General features: G+C 45.2%; 1 protein-coding gene across 1 annotated transcript in view; it reads left to right on the forward strand.

The window, feature by feature from the left end:
- Window positions 1–16,910, forward strand: part of RPAP1 (RNA polymerase II associated protein 1) — a 296,667-nt gene that overhangs the window by 225,939 nt on the left and 53,818 nt on the right. The window contains exon 19 of the mRNA XM_086937236.1: window positions 10,008–10,203. Within this exon, the coding sequence (XP_086793362.1) occupies window positions 10,008–10,203 (196 nt within the window). The remainder of the gene's footprint in view (window positions 1–10,007; window positions 10,204–16,910) is intronic.

Raw genomic sequence — 16,910 nt, forward strand, 5'->3', positions numbered from 1 at the left:
TGAGAAAACAAAACGGGGACTTGGATCTCTTCAACATTTATTTACCCCTGAGAGGCCAAAAAGAATTTCCTGGCTCTTAAAACTGTTGAATCAGCATTGAAGAACATCTACGTAGAAATAGACAATATTCCAAACCAAAGGAAACCTTTAAAACAAAGGGCATCTCCCAACAGAGCCATCATGATTTGCGGAGACTTCAATACCAGCCTGCACCCACTCTTGCTAGAACAGTCAGTGTTAGCTGAAGATAACAGATGGGGTCTACAGCCACCGGCGCAGTTAGCTTATAAGCCCACGACAAAGGGGAAGTACCCATGTAACATGTTAGTTGACACATTGCTTAAAGTTGTGAATGGTAGCATAAAATCAGACATTCCTCCAATACTTACATTTAGAGTGAGGAACTAGAAAAGCATTATTGACTGTGATATTGAACGTGGAAGCCTGGGATCGAATAATCAATATTGAAGTGGTGGAAAGATTGGAAAGTGGCCATGACCCAAAAGAACTTCAGTTTGAACTAGCAACGGAATCCCAAACTCTTTATTTAGCCAATTGTAGCCGTAACAGTGTGTAAGATATATTTGGATATAAATAGGAAAAACATCAATATAATAAAGAAACACTGGAATTCCATTGAACACAAAATGTAAAACTCTCCAATTGATGCGACTATCCCCAATAAATTGACAACCTGCAACATAATTAACCTTTTTTAAATGTTCTTGCAGTTACTAGCCCTATCTCAAGAAAACAGAAGGGGAGGGCAAGCAATAAAGATCCTCTTTCATACATAGATTGGTGTTAGAAATGGGGGTCTCTAGTTGGCAGAGGTAGGTACTTTTGTCCAAATGGGGACCCTTGCTTCTAGTCCGGGTAAGGGGATACACACTTTAGATACCCTGCTCACCCCCTGGGTAGCTTGGTACAAGCAGACGGGCTTATCCCAAAGGCAATGTGTAAAATATCTGTACTCAAAACACACAGTAATACAGTGAGAACACCACAAATGAACACCACAGCAGTTTAGAAAAATAATGTACCTTTATCTAAACTCAACAAGACCAAAATGACAAAAAATCCAACATACATGTAATAAGAATATGACTTTACCAAGGTTTCAAGCAACTTGGTCCATAGAAAACTATGGATGCGTGATTCTACACAAAGTATCTGTAGATGCGTGTAAAAAGACACAAGGCCAAATAGTCTCAGAGAAGGGAAGCATCGAGAAACAAAGAGATGCCTCAGTTCCTGAATCTTTGGGGCGGTGATGCAACAGTTCTGCTGAGATGAGAAGTGATGAGTTAAAATCCGACTGTGGGGGGGGAAGTGACGCGTGGACTCCAAGACAGTTCTGTTCTGGGGGTGATGCACCGGGAAAACTTGCTGCACAGGTGCGATGCGTGGAAATACTGAATGCGCATGGCAATCACAGCAGCGGCAAGCGGCACTGCCTCGGTTTCTTCAGCCACGATCACACAATGCTTTGGTTCTTGCAGCCGTGACAGGCGGTGCGCCGTCTCTGCAGCGGCACGGCAGTGCGTGGAGATTCTTCTCGCACAGCAATGCTGCGTCTGGAAAAACAGCTGCACAAAGGGTTTCTTCTAGCTCCTAACACCACGAACAATCTCCAGAGCCCCAAACTGGAATAGGCAGCCCCTGGCAGGTCAGAACTCTCAGCAGTAGAGTTCAGGGGAGCTGGAGGTGAAGTCTTGTATCCCTGAGACTTCCGAACAGGAGGCCAGCACACACAGCACTTGGAGATTCTTCTTCAAGCAGATTCACAGCAAAGTTTCAGTCTTTGTCCTTTCCTTGGCAGAAACAGCAACTGTAGGACAACCCCACACAGCAAAAGGGAAGTACTCCTCCTCGCAGCTTTTCAGCTCTCCACCTTGGCAAAGGTTCCTCTTGAGTCCAGAAGTGATCTAAAGTTCTGGGTTTTAAGGTCTACTACATATACCCCATTTTGTCTTTGTTCTTTTTGTGCAAGGGTCTCGGCGCCCAGTCCAATTCGGTTCTGTCCTCACTGTTGCAATATGAGCACAGGGGGGGTGGAGACAGCATTGTGCAAGAGAGACCAGCCCTATTCAGGTGCAAGGAATACTCATCTCACTATAAGTGCAGCCCAGTCCCATTCATCTCAGCTCGGAGTCATCCAGGAAGGGCCAAGCACAACTCAACTCCCAAGTGGCTGTCTACAGTGAATGTACAACTCCAGCCCCCGTCACTCCAAAACAAGACAGTCCATCCACAAACAGGCAGAGGCACACAGAATGGTTAAACAAAATGCCTACTTTCTAAAAGTGGCATTTAAAAACGCATAATTTAAAAACCATCTTTACTAAAAGGTGAGTTCAGAGAGTCTAAGCTTTATTTCTCTATCTTGTCCCAATGGGAAGTTATACTTGTAAGATGTTATAAAGTATTTCCCATTCTATCCTACGGGACAGATAGACTTTCAAAAGTAAAAAACAAAATTAGCAGTGTGTTAGACCCAGGACCCCGGGCTGGCCAAGGCTCACGCCAAAGTCAGTCAGAGATCCCTATGTCTAAGTCAGGGCAAGGGAGTTGCACACCAAGATAACCCCTGCTCACCCTCTAGGTAACGTGGCGCGAGCAGCAAGGCTAATCTCAGAGGCGATGTGTAAAGCGTTTGCGCGCGCACCCAGCAACAACACCCAAGGCCCACCACAAAGGAAACTCCACACAAGGTTATATTTAAAAATAGCCTTTGCATTGTAGCAAAAACACATTAGATAACACACACACTTTACAATGTGCCAACAGGCACGGGCAGAATTTACAAGGGATTATGTACAGGACAGGGCCACATGGACCACTGTCAGGGGTAGGCACTTGTTGGAAATAATACTTGTAGGTATAACACTTAGCACATAAACATATAATGACTGTAGCACTAAAATAGTAAATGTAGCACACAACCAGTAATCACTGGTAAGGGTAAATACCTCCTACGCAACCCTAAACACTGTAGGAAAATCACGCAGGGAACTAGGACCTTAATATCAGGACCTATGGAAGGAAAACCTTCACCTAAGCAGGTCACATTTAGCAAAGGTAATATATAAACAATCCTCTAAGCAGGTCACTTTTAGCAAAGGGGATAAAACATAAGATACCTAAGCAGGTCACTTTTAGCAAAGGTAATGGGACATCAACAATCCTCTAAGCAGGTCACTTTTAGCAAAGGGGATAAAACATAAAATACCTAAGCAGGTCACTTTTAGCAAAGGTAATGGGACATCAACAATCCTCTAAGCAGGTCAATTTTAGCAAAGGGGATAAAACATAAACAATTGCACATGAGGCATTAAAACACATTCAGAGGTGCAGATAGAACATTTGCGCAGGAATCACATAAGCAAGTAAATCACAATGCGCAGGGTGCATGTAGCACAACACTAGAACTGTCCCCCAGGCCAACTGGCCTCGCAAGGGCTGAAATGCCCTGAATCCAAATTGTCAGGGAAGGCTGCGCAGGCAGCACAGAACACAAGCCTAAACGTAGCAACTGTCCACTAAGTGCTGGACAGTTGTAAATACAGATGATGCCAACGTTGGAGCCACGTGGGCTCAAGAACACAGGTGAGGGCAAGTACTGTGTGGGAGCCTCGGGGCTCTGACCACACTCGTGTCCCCTAAGAGCCTCTCAGGGCTCGCAAAACAAATAGGCAGGCACTTCGAGACTCTCTGGGCTCGTAAATCAAATAAATGCGGGCTGTGAGCCTCTCTGGGCTCGAAGGACAACTGCAGGGCCCTTGAGCGTCTCTGGGCTCTTCACAAAAAATGTCCCCTCGAGTCTCGCAGGCCCGCCAACAAATATGGCTGCTTCCTGCTTCTCGGCTCCTCCCCCGGATGATACGGCAGGAGGCTCGGCCGGCTGGGCCAATCCCAGCGCGGCCTGGCGGTGACGTCGGCGGCTGCTTCCTCTCGGCCCGGTGCTGCGGCGGTGATCACGGGGCAATGCCGGGTGGGCACCGGTTTTTGAATAATTAAATATAACGGGGCAATGCCGGGTGGGCACCGGCTTCCAATTAAAACATAAAGCGAGGTGGGCACTCGCTCGGCCGGGCAAAGCGCTCCCAAGCGCTAGAGGACAAAGAGAAGCGCGCTCAGCGCTGTACAGGCAGGGAAAAGCGCTCACAGCGCTAAAAGGCAAAAATAAAGCGCTCCCAGCGCTGAAGGTCACAAATAAAGCGGACATGGCAGTTTATCCCAGTTGAGACCGGACGTATATAGTAACAATAGAACAATGTCTCAACCGATGTGTCATATAAGGGGACAGAGTAAAGTGTGTATCAATCACAAAGCAACAAAGGGTACACAGGAGACCAAGTAGCAGTGGAAAGGTTGTTATTTGCAAATAGAAGCACAACAGACAACTAAATTGCAGTAACCATAACCACTGTGTGTGCACTGAAAGTGTTTACACTGAATAAACGGCTCAGTGACACAAGTGATGAGGGAACAACGTGAGGCGGCGGTAACGAAAATTGGTGGATCAAACTAAAATATTTACAATCTTAAAACATGATTTCATTACTAGCGAAGAAATGACCCATAGGAAGCCACGTATAGCGTTGTTGAGTCAACGGAGTTTCGACCTCTTTAACTTGAGGTCATCATCAGGACGATGGTTACATAAATAGGAGTGTGCTCTGGAGGCACTTTAGAGAATGAAGAGGGTGGTGAGCAAGGGAGAAATGCCTCTTGCGGAGGGCTTGCAGGCGTGCTTCCACTGCAGAGGGCGGCAGGCAGTCAACAGCCTACTGGAGGTCGCTGATTGGTACAGGGTCCACGCAGGGGGTGGCGTGGCGGAATGCCAGGCAGCGCTCTTATTAATGAATAAAGGTGCACCGTAAATTTGGTCCGTTCCTCGGGGGGTCAGATAAGCTGGCGTGAGTCCGGGCGAGGGGGTCTCAGGGACGAGTTAAGCTTCGACGTTCACTTGTCCCGTCAACTCACCAATGCTATGAGCGGCTTCCTATCGGTCATTTCGCGAGTACTGCAGTGTGAGGGGAATTTATACCCCGGGTTCTTGGAATTATAAGATACTGTTCGGAGTAGGTCAGGTCTTATTGAAATATATTGTTGAGTGTGGGGAGACCTGACTACTTACCCCTTGGTGCTCCTATTTGTGGACTGGATGGACGACAAACATATATCCCACCTACAGGAAGGATTACGCAAAGGGCAATATACAATAAAAAAGGTGATGAGGCTATACTTGATATGCCTAAAGTATGTGGTCCTGTGAAGATCTATATTTTATATGGTCTTCATTGATTTAAAGACTGCTTTTGATGGTGTTGACAGACCCCCACTGTAGAATATCCTGAGAAAACAAAGTTGACCAACCAAATACTTGACATTACTGAGGGATTTGCACAATGGTGAAAAAGCAAGAGTAAAGTACGGAACACGGGGAGACTGTAGAGATGAATTCAAAATATATACTGAAGTAAGACAAGGATGTGTTCTTGCTCCGGCATTATTCAACATCTATATGAATGAGATATACTAATCCCTCATCGATCTTAACCTCAGTGTGCTAAAGATAGGATAATTGTATACCATTTCTACTTTTTGCAAATAATACGGTAATCTTGGCAAGCACAAAAAAGTCAATGCATCGATTAATATTGGGAGTTGAGCATTTCTGCCGTAATAATAAACTAACAGCCTATACAGCAATAAACTAGTTTTTGATGATCCCAGAGTAAATCTCACCTCCTTTTTAAAGAAATATAGGAAACCACTCGAATAAGCGCGTTTCTATGCTTATTTGGGTATCCCCCTTGATTGCCATCTTAACTGGATGGAATGATTAGCAAAAAGCAAAGTGACCCTAAGCCAACATGGAGGTGCAGTATTAAGAGTTCTAAATAAAACTGGTAATCATTTAGTCAAGCCGACACTAACTGCTTGTCAGCAAGTATGTATGGTGCAGAATTATCGGGCTATAAGAAGACACCAGCCTTACAAACCACAAAGAATTCAGTTTTGAGATGAATGCTCCGTTTAGGCCCAGGAACACCATTGACTGCATTGATATAGGAACTGGACCTGTCCAAACTAGTAGATCACATAGCCCTAAGCCTCTGTCATTAGTGTATTTGTGTGTGGAGCAACCCTACCCTGACAGTGTTTCGGAAAGCTTTCCAGAATTTATGAAGAAGCAGGAAGTTTGCCTCCCTAGCATGGCTTAAGCAGAACACGCTCACCGCAGTTGGGTGTGAACTACTATGGTTGAAACCTGAGCAGATGAAAAAGGATGCCCTACTAATGGTAAAAAACTGTTTTGGGGCCATGCAAAGATAGAGGATGTGGCTGGCATAAAATCTCTACAATATTTACCTAAATCCTAAATTAGATGCCGGATATCTATATAAATCAAATTCAGACTTGGTCCTGTGCAATTATTGTCCCTCATTAAACAAGCATTTGCAATGCAATAGGTCTCGCATTTACACAAGTTTGAGCTATTGACATTGTTTTTTTAAAAACATAAATAAAAGGCGTTGTTATTCACAATACCAATAGCTGAAACTCTCGCAACTGCGAGACCTATTGCATTGCTAATGCTTGTTACATTCATACCATTCCTGCCATCCTGGTACGCATTTTTAAAATATAGAAGTAGGGGAACGGACTGTGTTAAATTTTAAAAGTAGGGGCACGCTGTGCCCTTCCGAACACGCCCACTTCTACCACCGGTTCAGTTGTGTGCTCTTTTTATGATACCTGATAATAGTTTAGACTCGTTGCTCTTCCTCTTTTTGCACAATAAACAATTGCACGTTTTGTTTGAATGTGTGTTAATGAATTTTAAACAATCTTAATGAGCGGACCCAGTTTTATATTTGTGTATGTGATTATTATGCTGTATTTTACAACTGCCGAAAGCGCTAAGACACAAGGTATCCAGTAAACACAATGAACTACATAAATAAACAGTCCCTTTTTTTGGAAGGCCTAGATTGAGTTACAGATGGCTCATATGGGCCTTGTCGATTTTTGGGGACAGGGCTTTTGCACAACTCCAGGCCACTTTTCAAACCCATCCACTGCTTAATTTCAACTGTTGACTCTCTACCACTGATGCCTCTGTGCCTCCAAATGAGCAGATGGTGGTAACCCCAATCTCGCTCAGTACAGCAGTATTTGAGTCCCAGTCCATCACCCAACACTTCTCACTCCTAGCAGTGAAGTAAAACAGAAGAGAACCATGAGCGCGTTATTTGCTTTTCGCTGTTCAGATGCTCCATCTGGGGCGCTGTGTATAGTTGCATAGGTGTAAGAAATGCTCCACCTGGGGCGCTGTGTCCGGTTGCATGGGTGTAAGGGAGGCTTAATCTGGGGCGCTGTGTCCAGTTACATGGGTGTAAGAGATGCGCCACCTGGGGTGCTGTGTCCAGTTACATGGGTGTAAGAGATGCTCCATCTGGGGCGCTGTGTCCGGTTGCATGGGTGTAAGAAATGCTCCACCTGGGGCGCTGTGTCCGGTTGCATGGGTGTAAGGGATGCTGCATCTGGGGCACTGTGTCCAGTTGCATAGGTGTAAGAGATGCTCCATCTGGGTTGCTGTGTCCAGTTGCATAGGTGTAAGAGATGCTCCATCTGGGTTGCTGTGTCCAGTTGCATGGGTGTAAGAAATTCTCCACCTGGGGCGCTGTGTCCGGTTGCATGGGTGTAAGGGATGCTGCATCTGGGGCACTGTGTCCAGTTGCATAGGTGTAAGAGATGCTCCATCTGGGTTGCTGTGTCCAGTTGCATAGGTGTAAGAGATACTCCATCTGGGGCGCTGTGTCCGGTTGCATGGGTGTAAGGGATGCTGCATCTGGGGCACTGCGTCCAGTTGCATGGGTGTAAGAGATGCTCCATCTGGGATGCTTTGTCCAGTTGCATGGGCGTAAGAGATGCTCCTTCTGGGGCACTGTGTCCAGTTGCATGGGTGTAGGAGATGCTCCATCTGGGATGCTGTGTCCAGTTGCATGGGCGAAAGAGATGCTCTATCTGGGATGCTGTGCCCAGTTGCATGGGCGAAAGAGATGCTCCATCTGGGATGCTGTGTCCAGTTGCATGGGTGTAAGAGATGCTCCATCTGGGATGCTGTGTCCAGTTGCATGGGTGTAAGAGAATTAAAGGCTCATGGCAGAGACAGTCCGGTTAAAAAGGGAATGAAGAGGGCACACCGTAGACCTAGATGAGCGGGGAGGGCGAGGGTGTAAGGTAGGAAGCGTTAGTTACAAGGGAAGACAGCCCAGCTTGACACATTCACCACCCTCTTTGAAACTGACTCCTAGACTCGTTTTCGTTGCTTAAAGTAATATTTTAGGTGGTTTCATTTTTAGGTCTGGCCTTCAGTCAGCTTTAGCTGTCTGGAGAGAGCGGCAAAACAAAGTAGCACTGTCACTTGCCCTCAAAAGGCGAGGCGTATTGGCTTTGACAATGCTTGTTGTTAAATAGATGGAGATAGGTTGGGAAACCATTTCAGCTCTATGAAGTGTGTGGGGGAGGGATGTTTCCTATACGGATGGCACAATGTTGGCAGGGGCAAAGGCAGGGCTGTTGGGTGGTAAGCTGGCACCCTCGACTGGCACAGGTGCAGAGGCAGTGGGTAGGAGAGATATGGGTGGAGCGCAGGCACAGAATAATTGCAGGTTCCTGGTGCCTCACGGGCGGTGCCAGGGGGCTTGTGGGAGACAAATTATGAACCTGGCCCTATGACCGTTTCTATTTCTTTAAGGAATGGCTGGAGCGGTCGTATCTGCGTTAAACCTGTTTGACTAACAACTGCAAATATCCGCGTTTTTACTGCACTCCAAACTGGTGATTGGCTCATTTTAAAGTTTCCCGAAAGTGCGCAGATAAATAAATAAGTTACTAATTTGTTCACAATTGCACAGTATGCGCAAGCATCAATAAAGTTAGCGCCTCCTTCTACTTATCACTTTTCCACATCTCCGTCTGCAAAGTTTCATCCAGAGCTTACACTCACAAGCAAGAAGAACAAAGAAATCACACAAGCACAGACCTCACATCATGAAAATCGAACCTTGCTACAAACAGTTGACTTGTCTTTCTGTGTATTTACAAGCAGCATCACAACTCAAGCCTTTTCCAAGATTCTGACTTCTTCGGACCGTAGACTGCAAGTGACACTAACAAGAAGCTTTCTAGAAAGCACTGGCCGTGGTCATTCGACTTTCTGTAGCGCAGTAAGTAGGTGTTGCTGAGACCCAAACTGTAGGCATACCATCGACCTCAGAAAGATGATAGGATGAGTAGACAAGGCTGCACTGCTGCCAAGTGACTGCAAGTCCTCGTGCCACCTTCAGCCTGTCCTGGTTTTTCAGCCGGCAGTACTCTAGATTCTGGAATCTGTAGTGCTGTGTAGTGTTGTGCCCTGCCCAAGAATGAAAATGATGCTGGTCAGAAAGTTACGGCTGGGTTGATGATGTCACACAAGATCTGGTGCCCCTCTGAGGCTATGAATCACTGACCTGACGCTTGTATATGGATCTGTGCTGCATATGCAGCAGACAGTGACATATGCACATGTGTTGAATGCTGACATTACCAATACACACTACTTTACTAAGTCCAAAAGACACTGCATTAGTGCAGCTTCTATAGATTGTAAACTGCTGATGCCGTCTACATTTGACTTGTGGTTGCTTGGTCCATTGCTTTGCCTTTTCTTCTTCACTCCTTCTGTATATGATTCTAGTAATCATAGTGGACTAATCTTGTGCTCCTTTCACATAACTCTTCTGAGAAACCTGATGGCCCACTGATGGTACGCTTAACACTTGGGTATAAGCAAGAACTCCATACATATGCTGTGGCACTCCTTCATTCCTTAAGTAGCTCTTCATTACTTGATATGTGCATTTTGGCACTAATTGTGTCGCTTTTTTGGTTTGTGAAAAATGTACAACTTTGTCTTTTTATTCTTTTTCTTCTTGCCTCCTCCATAGGCCTTGCTCAGCTGTCTGTAACAAGCTCTCCTGCACTCCAGGCCCAGAATCCGTGGCCAGCATTGTGTCCTTGGGCTGCACTGGTGGCAAACCCCCAATGAATGTGGCTGGCTCCAAGTCGCCTTTCCCCTTTCTCACATCTCTACTTTTCCTCATCAATAGTCTTATCAGCATACACAAAGGACTGGTAAACAAGGTATGCTACAAGTGCTCCTGCATACATGACAGATGTAACACCGGGGGCAAGATTTGTTATGAATTTCATGATGCCTCATTCATAAGGTTATTAATTGATTTGTAAATAAGTAATTTTAATTCATCACTCCTGAATGTTTTTTTATTTATTTAAAAATGTTTCTTTCTTTTGCCCATGCAAGACATTAACTGACCACTTTAAAACAGTTTTTCAGTCTGTATATAATGTGACCAAAAAAGTAATTAAAGCACAGCAGAATGACTATGTCCTTAGTAACTAATATCAATTATAATGATTATGTTATTGTTAACTGAATGCCCACTAACAGTGAAATGGGGCAGTATGGACAAAGGAGGAAATTCAATTTACACAAATCTAACAGCAAACAAGTATTTAATTATGTGATTCCAAGTAAAGTGTAAGGGGCCGTTTTAAAATTTCGTGGACAGAGTACTCATACGCAAACATAGCAGAGTACATTGCCCTTCAAACCCTCAGTCCGCCTGTTCTGTTTAGAAGTGGGCGGACAATCATCTTTCCAGGAGCGGTGCCCCTGCCAGGCTTTGCCATCAGACAGCTAACTTGAAGGGCAGAAGGAGTTAGGGATGTTAGAGTAGGGACATGAGACCGCCCATCTTATTTAAAGCAGACATTCGGATGTTTTTTTTTTTGTCGGAGGTAATATCTGGGGTGTGAGGTCGTGAGTTTTTTTGTTTTCCCAATAGCAAAATCCGATTTTGGGAGTTTATTTGCTGCCTGGCATCTGTTCGCTATTCTAACCTTTTTTTGTCCATTTTCAAAAAAAATTTGATTTATTTTTAGAATGGACGCTGTTAGAAATGGGGGTCTCTAGTTGGCAGAGGTAGGTACATTTGTCCAAATAGGTACCCTTGCTTCTAGTCAGGGTAAGGGGCATACACACTTCAGATAACCCCTGCTCACCCCCTTGGTAGCTTGGCACGAGCAGACAGGCTTATCCCAAATGCAATGTGTAAAGTATTTGTACCAACACACACACTAACCCAGTGAAAACACCACAAAAGGACACCACACCAGTTTAGAACAATAAAACGTCTGTATCTAAAGTAAACAAGAACAAAATGACAAAAATCCAACATACACAGTTAAAAATATGACTTGCCAAAGGTTTGAAGACCTTCTACCTCAGAAAACTATGGATGCATGACTTTTACACAAAGTACCTGTAGTTGCATCAGAATTCACAAAACCAAACAGCCGCAGAGTCAGAAACAAAGAGATGCGTCAACTCCTGAGACCTTGGGGAGGGGATAAAAAAGTCCTGCTGCACGCAGAGGAAGGGTTGCATCAAACCGGGTCTGAATGGGGAGTGATGCGCCGATTCTTCGTGACGGTTCTGGTCCGCAGGTGATGCGTAGGGAAAACTTGCTGCACAGGTGCGATGTGTGGAAATCCGGGATGCAGCGGTGATCGATGCGGTAGTGTTGAGCAGCGCTGCATCGTTTTTCTTCAGCCGCGATCCCTCGATGCGTCGATTCTTGCAGCGGCGACAGGTTAGTTGGTTGGTTTTTTGCAGCGGCACGGCGATGTGTGGAAATTCTTCTTGCGCCCTGGAGATGCGTCGGAAAAACAGCCGTAAGAAGAGCGATGAGTCAGGTTTCTTGTTTCTTCCAGCTCCCAAACAGCAGCAACAACCTCAAGGGGTCCAAAACTGGCACATGCACCTCTTGGCAGGTCAGAACTCACAGCAGCCGAGTTCAAGGCATCTGGGGTGAAGTCTTTGTGCCCTGAGACTTCAGAACAGGAGGCCAGCACACACAGGCCCTTGGAGATCTGCTTCAAGCAGGGGACACAGCACACAGCAAAGTCCTTCTCCTTTCCTTGGCAGACACAGCAACTGAAGGCCAACCCCACACAGCACACAGCAAAAGGGCAGCAGTTCTCCTCAGTATCTCCTGCTCTTCTCCTTGGCAAACGGTTCTCTTGAATTCCAGGGATGATCTAAAATTATGGGGTCTGGGCCCCAATATTTACACAGCAAAATCCATTGCTCTTGTGGCAGAGAAGCCAAGTGCCCAGTCAAAACCAGTTCTGTCCTCTCTAGTGCAGCTTCCTTTCAGGAGGTGGAGACAGCATTGTGGAAGGCAGACCAGGCCCATTCAGATAAAAGGAAATCTCCTCCCCCTACTCTAAATGCGGCCCAGGTCTATTCCACCCAGCCCTGACTCATCCAGACTCTCTGGAACCAGTGTACATCCCGAGCCCCTGCCACTCCAAAGCCAGACAGTCAATACACATCCTAGCAGAAGCACACTGGATGGCTAAGCAAGAAAATACCCACTTTCTAAAAGTTGTATTTTCAAATACAGAATGTAAAATCACCCTCACTTAAAGATGCATTTTAAGATTCTGAGTTTAGGCATACTAAACTTCATTTTCCTACCTTTTCCCAGGGATAGTAATGTTTATAAGATGTTATAAGTAAACTCCCATTGCTATCCTATGGGAACCGGTAGCCTTGCAATAGTGAAAAACGGAATTGGCAGTATTTCACTCTCATGACTCGCATGTTCCGCCTTTCCCATACACTGCACCCTGCCCACAGGGGTACCTTGGGCCTACTTTAGGGGTGGCTAACATGTAAGAGAGAAGTGTGGATCACCGATTAGAGCGGCAGACCCTGAGGCAGAGGTCTGGCCTGGGACCAGGGTTCAATCCCCGTCGCGGCAGGGTCTTGGGCTCAATGTCCTCGGACCGATAATTCTCACCTCTGTGCCTACTCTAATCACGGGTCCCACTCTGCAATTCTGGGCAATAGCTTGCTTAATCTCCACACGGGCCCGAACAACGCTAGGATGCCTGGCTTCACCTTGGGGGTGCCCAGGAGTGGACACCTCACAGGAACAGGCCAGGAAGGGTTCCACAGCGGTATTCGTACAGCGCTTAGAGACCCCTGGGTAATAGGCGCTATACAAGTGCAAATTACATTTACATTTACACAGAGAGCATATGCACTTTAGCACTGATTAGCAGGGGTAAAGTGCCCAGAGTCCTAAAACCAACAACAATAGGTCAGGAAAAAATAGGAGGAAGTAGCAAAAGGTTTGGGATAACCTTGCAAAAAAGGACAACTCCAACAGACTCATTTCCCCTATCTTTCCGCCTGAAACCTGTCTCATTCAAAGGTGGGGTGTATTTGTAGACTCTCTCTCAAAGCTAAGGCAATGGTTTTATATTCTTTAATATAATCTGTTCCAAAATTCTTCAACAACAGGACATTTTTAAGAATACAGTCAAGCGTTTATTGGTATCTTGGAAGGTGGCATAGCAAGTTAGTTCCCCCACTCCACGCCAAGATATGTGATGACTGGAGTATTTAGTACCCATCTTCTAACTCACCCCCTTACCCGAGGACAGAGTGCTGGAATCCCACCCGGGGGGTATCTTCGCGCTAACAGCGGAAGGAACAAAGGAGGGAGAGGCATTCAGTTATTGAAAAGTTCAAATTTTAGAAGTTTCCTAAACTTAGGAAAATTAGGGCACTTGTGTAATGAGAAGGGAAACGAGTTCCAGAAACGCGGGGCAAGGTAGGCAAAAGATTTATCACCGACTTGTAGTTTATTAAACCGAGGGACAAGTAGCAGAGCCTTTTCTCCAGAGCGCAGAGATCTACTAGGAAGGTAGTTGACGAGTTTTTCCGCCAGATATCTGGGCCCCCTGTCATTGATTGTTTTATGGACCAAGCAGCAAATTTTAAACTTCATTCTGTCATGGATGGGGAGCCAGTGGAGGCGTCTCAATAATGCCAGGGATGCCGATCTAGGAGGCATATTAAGAGCCAGCCGTGCTGACGTGTTGTGGACCACTTGCAACCGGTTTAACACAGCATTGTTTGTAGCTCCCAAAAGTGCATTAAAGTAGTCAAGTCTACTGACTACCAGATCTTGGACCAAGGTCTTACGAACAGATAGAGTTAGAAGGTGGAACACTCTCTGAAAGAGCTTCAGCATGTGAAAACAGGTGTCTGAAGTGGTTGCCACTTGGTCTTCAATAGATAAGTAGATGTCCAGATAAACTCCCAGATTTTTGCCTTGGTTGTAGGGGTAGGGGTTGGGCCTAATTCTGATGGCCACCAATCGGGGACCACAGAATTTGTGCTTTGCCGAACAGAAGAACTTCCGCTTTATCAGCATTCAACTGGAGAAGATTCTTCGTCATTCAGTCAGAGATAGCATGCATACCGTCTGCAAAGAGCTGTTTTGTCGCCACCTTATTATTATGAACAACAAAAAAGAAATTGTGTATCGTCTGCATATGAAAAGGGAAGAAAGCCATGATTTTTTATGATATTTGCAAGGGGGGCCCCATATATGTTAAGTAATGTAGGACTGAGGCACGAGCCCTGAGGAACACCCTTTTACGGTTTGTGTCCGCTGCTCTAAAAAGCTGGAAAGCCATTGAAAAGCCAGCCCCACCATACCAACTTCCAGTAGTCTTTGAAGTAGCCTATGATGGGCTACAGTATCGAAGTCTGCGGACAAGTCTAGCAGCACTAATGATACTGCCTTGTTATTATCAAGGGAAAGTTGAATGAAGTCCGTCACACCTATAAGGGCAGATTCAGTAGAGTGTCTAGGTCTAAAACCGGACTGTGAGGGGTCTAGACATACTTGGGATTCAATATGTTCCATAAGCTGCATATTGATATATCCCTCCAATAGTTTGCTCATGAGCGGAAGGAGTAGAATAGGGCGGTAGTTAGATAGATCTGTAGAAGGCACGCTAACCTTTTTACAAATCGGAAGGATTTGAGCAGATATCCAAACCAGGTGCACTTTCCCCTCGCACAGGGAGTGGTTAAATAAGGCGCATATTGAAGGGGCGAGATGCTTTGCTAGTAGGGCGAATAGTTTGGCTGGCATGATGTCAGTAGGGGACCCTGATTTATCCGTTTTTAGCATCTCTTCTACTTTAGAAACCTGCAGGGGTGGAAAGCCAGCTAAGACGACCTCTTCTTTTCTGGAAGCTGTAGACGAAGGAATGGGGGTGTCTAAAGTACTAGAGTCCCTAGAAAATGTGTCATAGATTTTGTCAATTTGTTCATCAAAAAAATTGGAGATATAATCACATAAAATCTGAGAGACAGGGATAGGATTAGCGCAGGCAGTTGGAGACGTAAATGATTTAAACATCTTATAGAGTTCCTTTGTAGAATTGACTGCTACGCTTTGTTGCACATAAATATGTCCTTTCTGTGTTTACTTAATGATTGTATGGTAGGAAGTTGCAGCCGATTTAAATATTTCTTTCTCTGTCTGTGACTGAGTTTTACGCCAGATTTTTTCCAACTTTTTACACTTAGATTTCTCCCTACGTAGTTCTGGAGTGAACCAGACTGCATGCTTTCTTTGAGATTTGGGCTGTTGTGCTTTGAGTGGCGCCAAAATGTCTAAGGCTGCCACTGTAGCTTAATGGAGCTTATTAAGTTTAATAGGAGTATCCCTGGGCTTGACAAAAGTAGGCAGTATAAACTCCTTTGCGAAAGCCTATTTTGATATTTTATTCCATTGTCTCGTAGTCTTCCCAGTGGAAGGGACGGGGGCACCAATCAGATGAGTGCTATTATTCTGGAAGTTGATCAGTGGGTGGTCAGACCAAATCACTGGCACAGGGGCGTCGGAATTTATGTGAGGAGAATTGGAAATAATAAGATCTAACGTTTGCCCTGCTGCATGGGTAGGTCCCGAGTAAAATTGTTCCAGCCCTAGGGAGGCGTTGTCTGCCAGGAAGAGAGCTGCGTCCGCATTCTCACTACTAATTTTAGCTAACCCTTGGTGATGGCCTTGACAACCTGTATCTGCTTGATGGACCAGGAAAAGGACTGTGAAAGTGTGCAGGTCCGAGGCCCATCCAGTTATGCATAGTGTTTTTTTTTTGTTTTCTCCCACTGTTTGTGAACATTTAGAGAACTGGGATAACAAGCATATTCGCCTAAATGGTGATTACATATTTTTTTCAGTTATTCCATTGTTCATGAAGCATTTGCTGTACTATACAGGGCTTCGTGATCATTGTTAATTACCACATATGCACGTGTTCAGTAAATTCTCACTTTGGCTAATGTCTCATTGATGGCTGGATGAAAAAGTTAATTTACCAAGCCAAGACTTTTGTCCAGGAGCCTAGTCCCGACAGCTCGACGACTTCGGAGGGCTGGAAGAGGTCCCCCGCTACACGGCGGAGGAGGGCACTGGACATCGAATGCTGTCTCATACTATGTGACCTATTGTTCCACCTGTCTGTCTATGCTCCCCCAGGTACCTCTCTTGTAAAGCGCTCTGATATCCGCAAGGATCTTGTCCGCGCTATATAAAACTTTCTAAATAAAAAATAAAATAAAAGAAGGGGCAGCAAATAATGGAAAGGCTGCAATCCATGAAAATTTAGTGGGCTTTCCAGAAGCTGTTTTTGTATTATGCACACAAAATCACCTCTGGGAATACCTATTTTAAGTAGACGGGCATGTTGTGCCATTAGTCTTCCATTTATTGAACTGTTACCAGTCTTATATCACATTTGGCATGTTCAAGGCTTGAAATTTGGGCAATGTTGCCTCCAATCTCTTGCACAGTTTCATATGGAACGGATTTGAAAGAAATGTGTTTGGTAAAGTTAAAGCAGATGCTATTTTTAATATAAATGTATAGTTTCAGTCAAGAGGATTTATA

The sequence above is a fragment of the Lissotriton vulgaris genome, chromosome 9 (assembly GCF_964263255.1).
Source record: "Lissotriton vulgaris chromosome 9, aLisVul1.2, whole genome shotgun sequence".
NCBI classification, from domain to species: Eukaryota; Metazoa; Chordata; class Amphibia; order Caudata; family Salamandridae; genus Lissotriton; species Lissotriton vulgaris.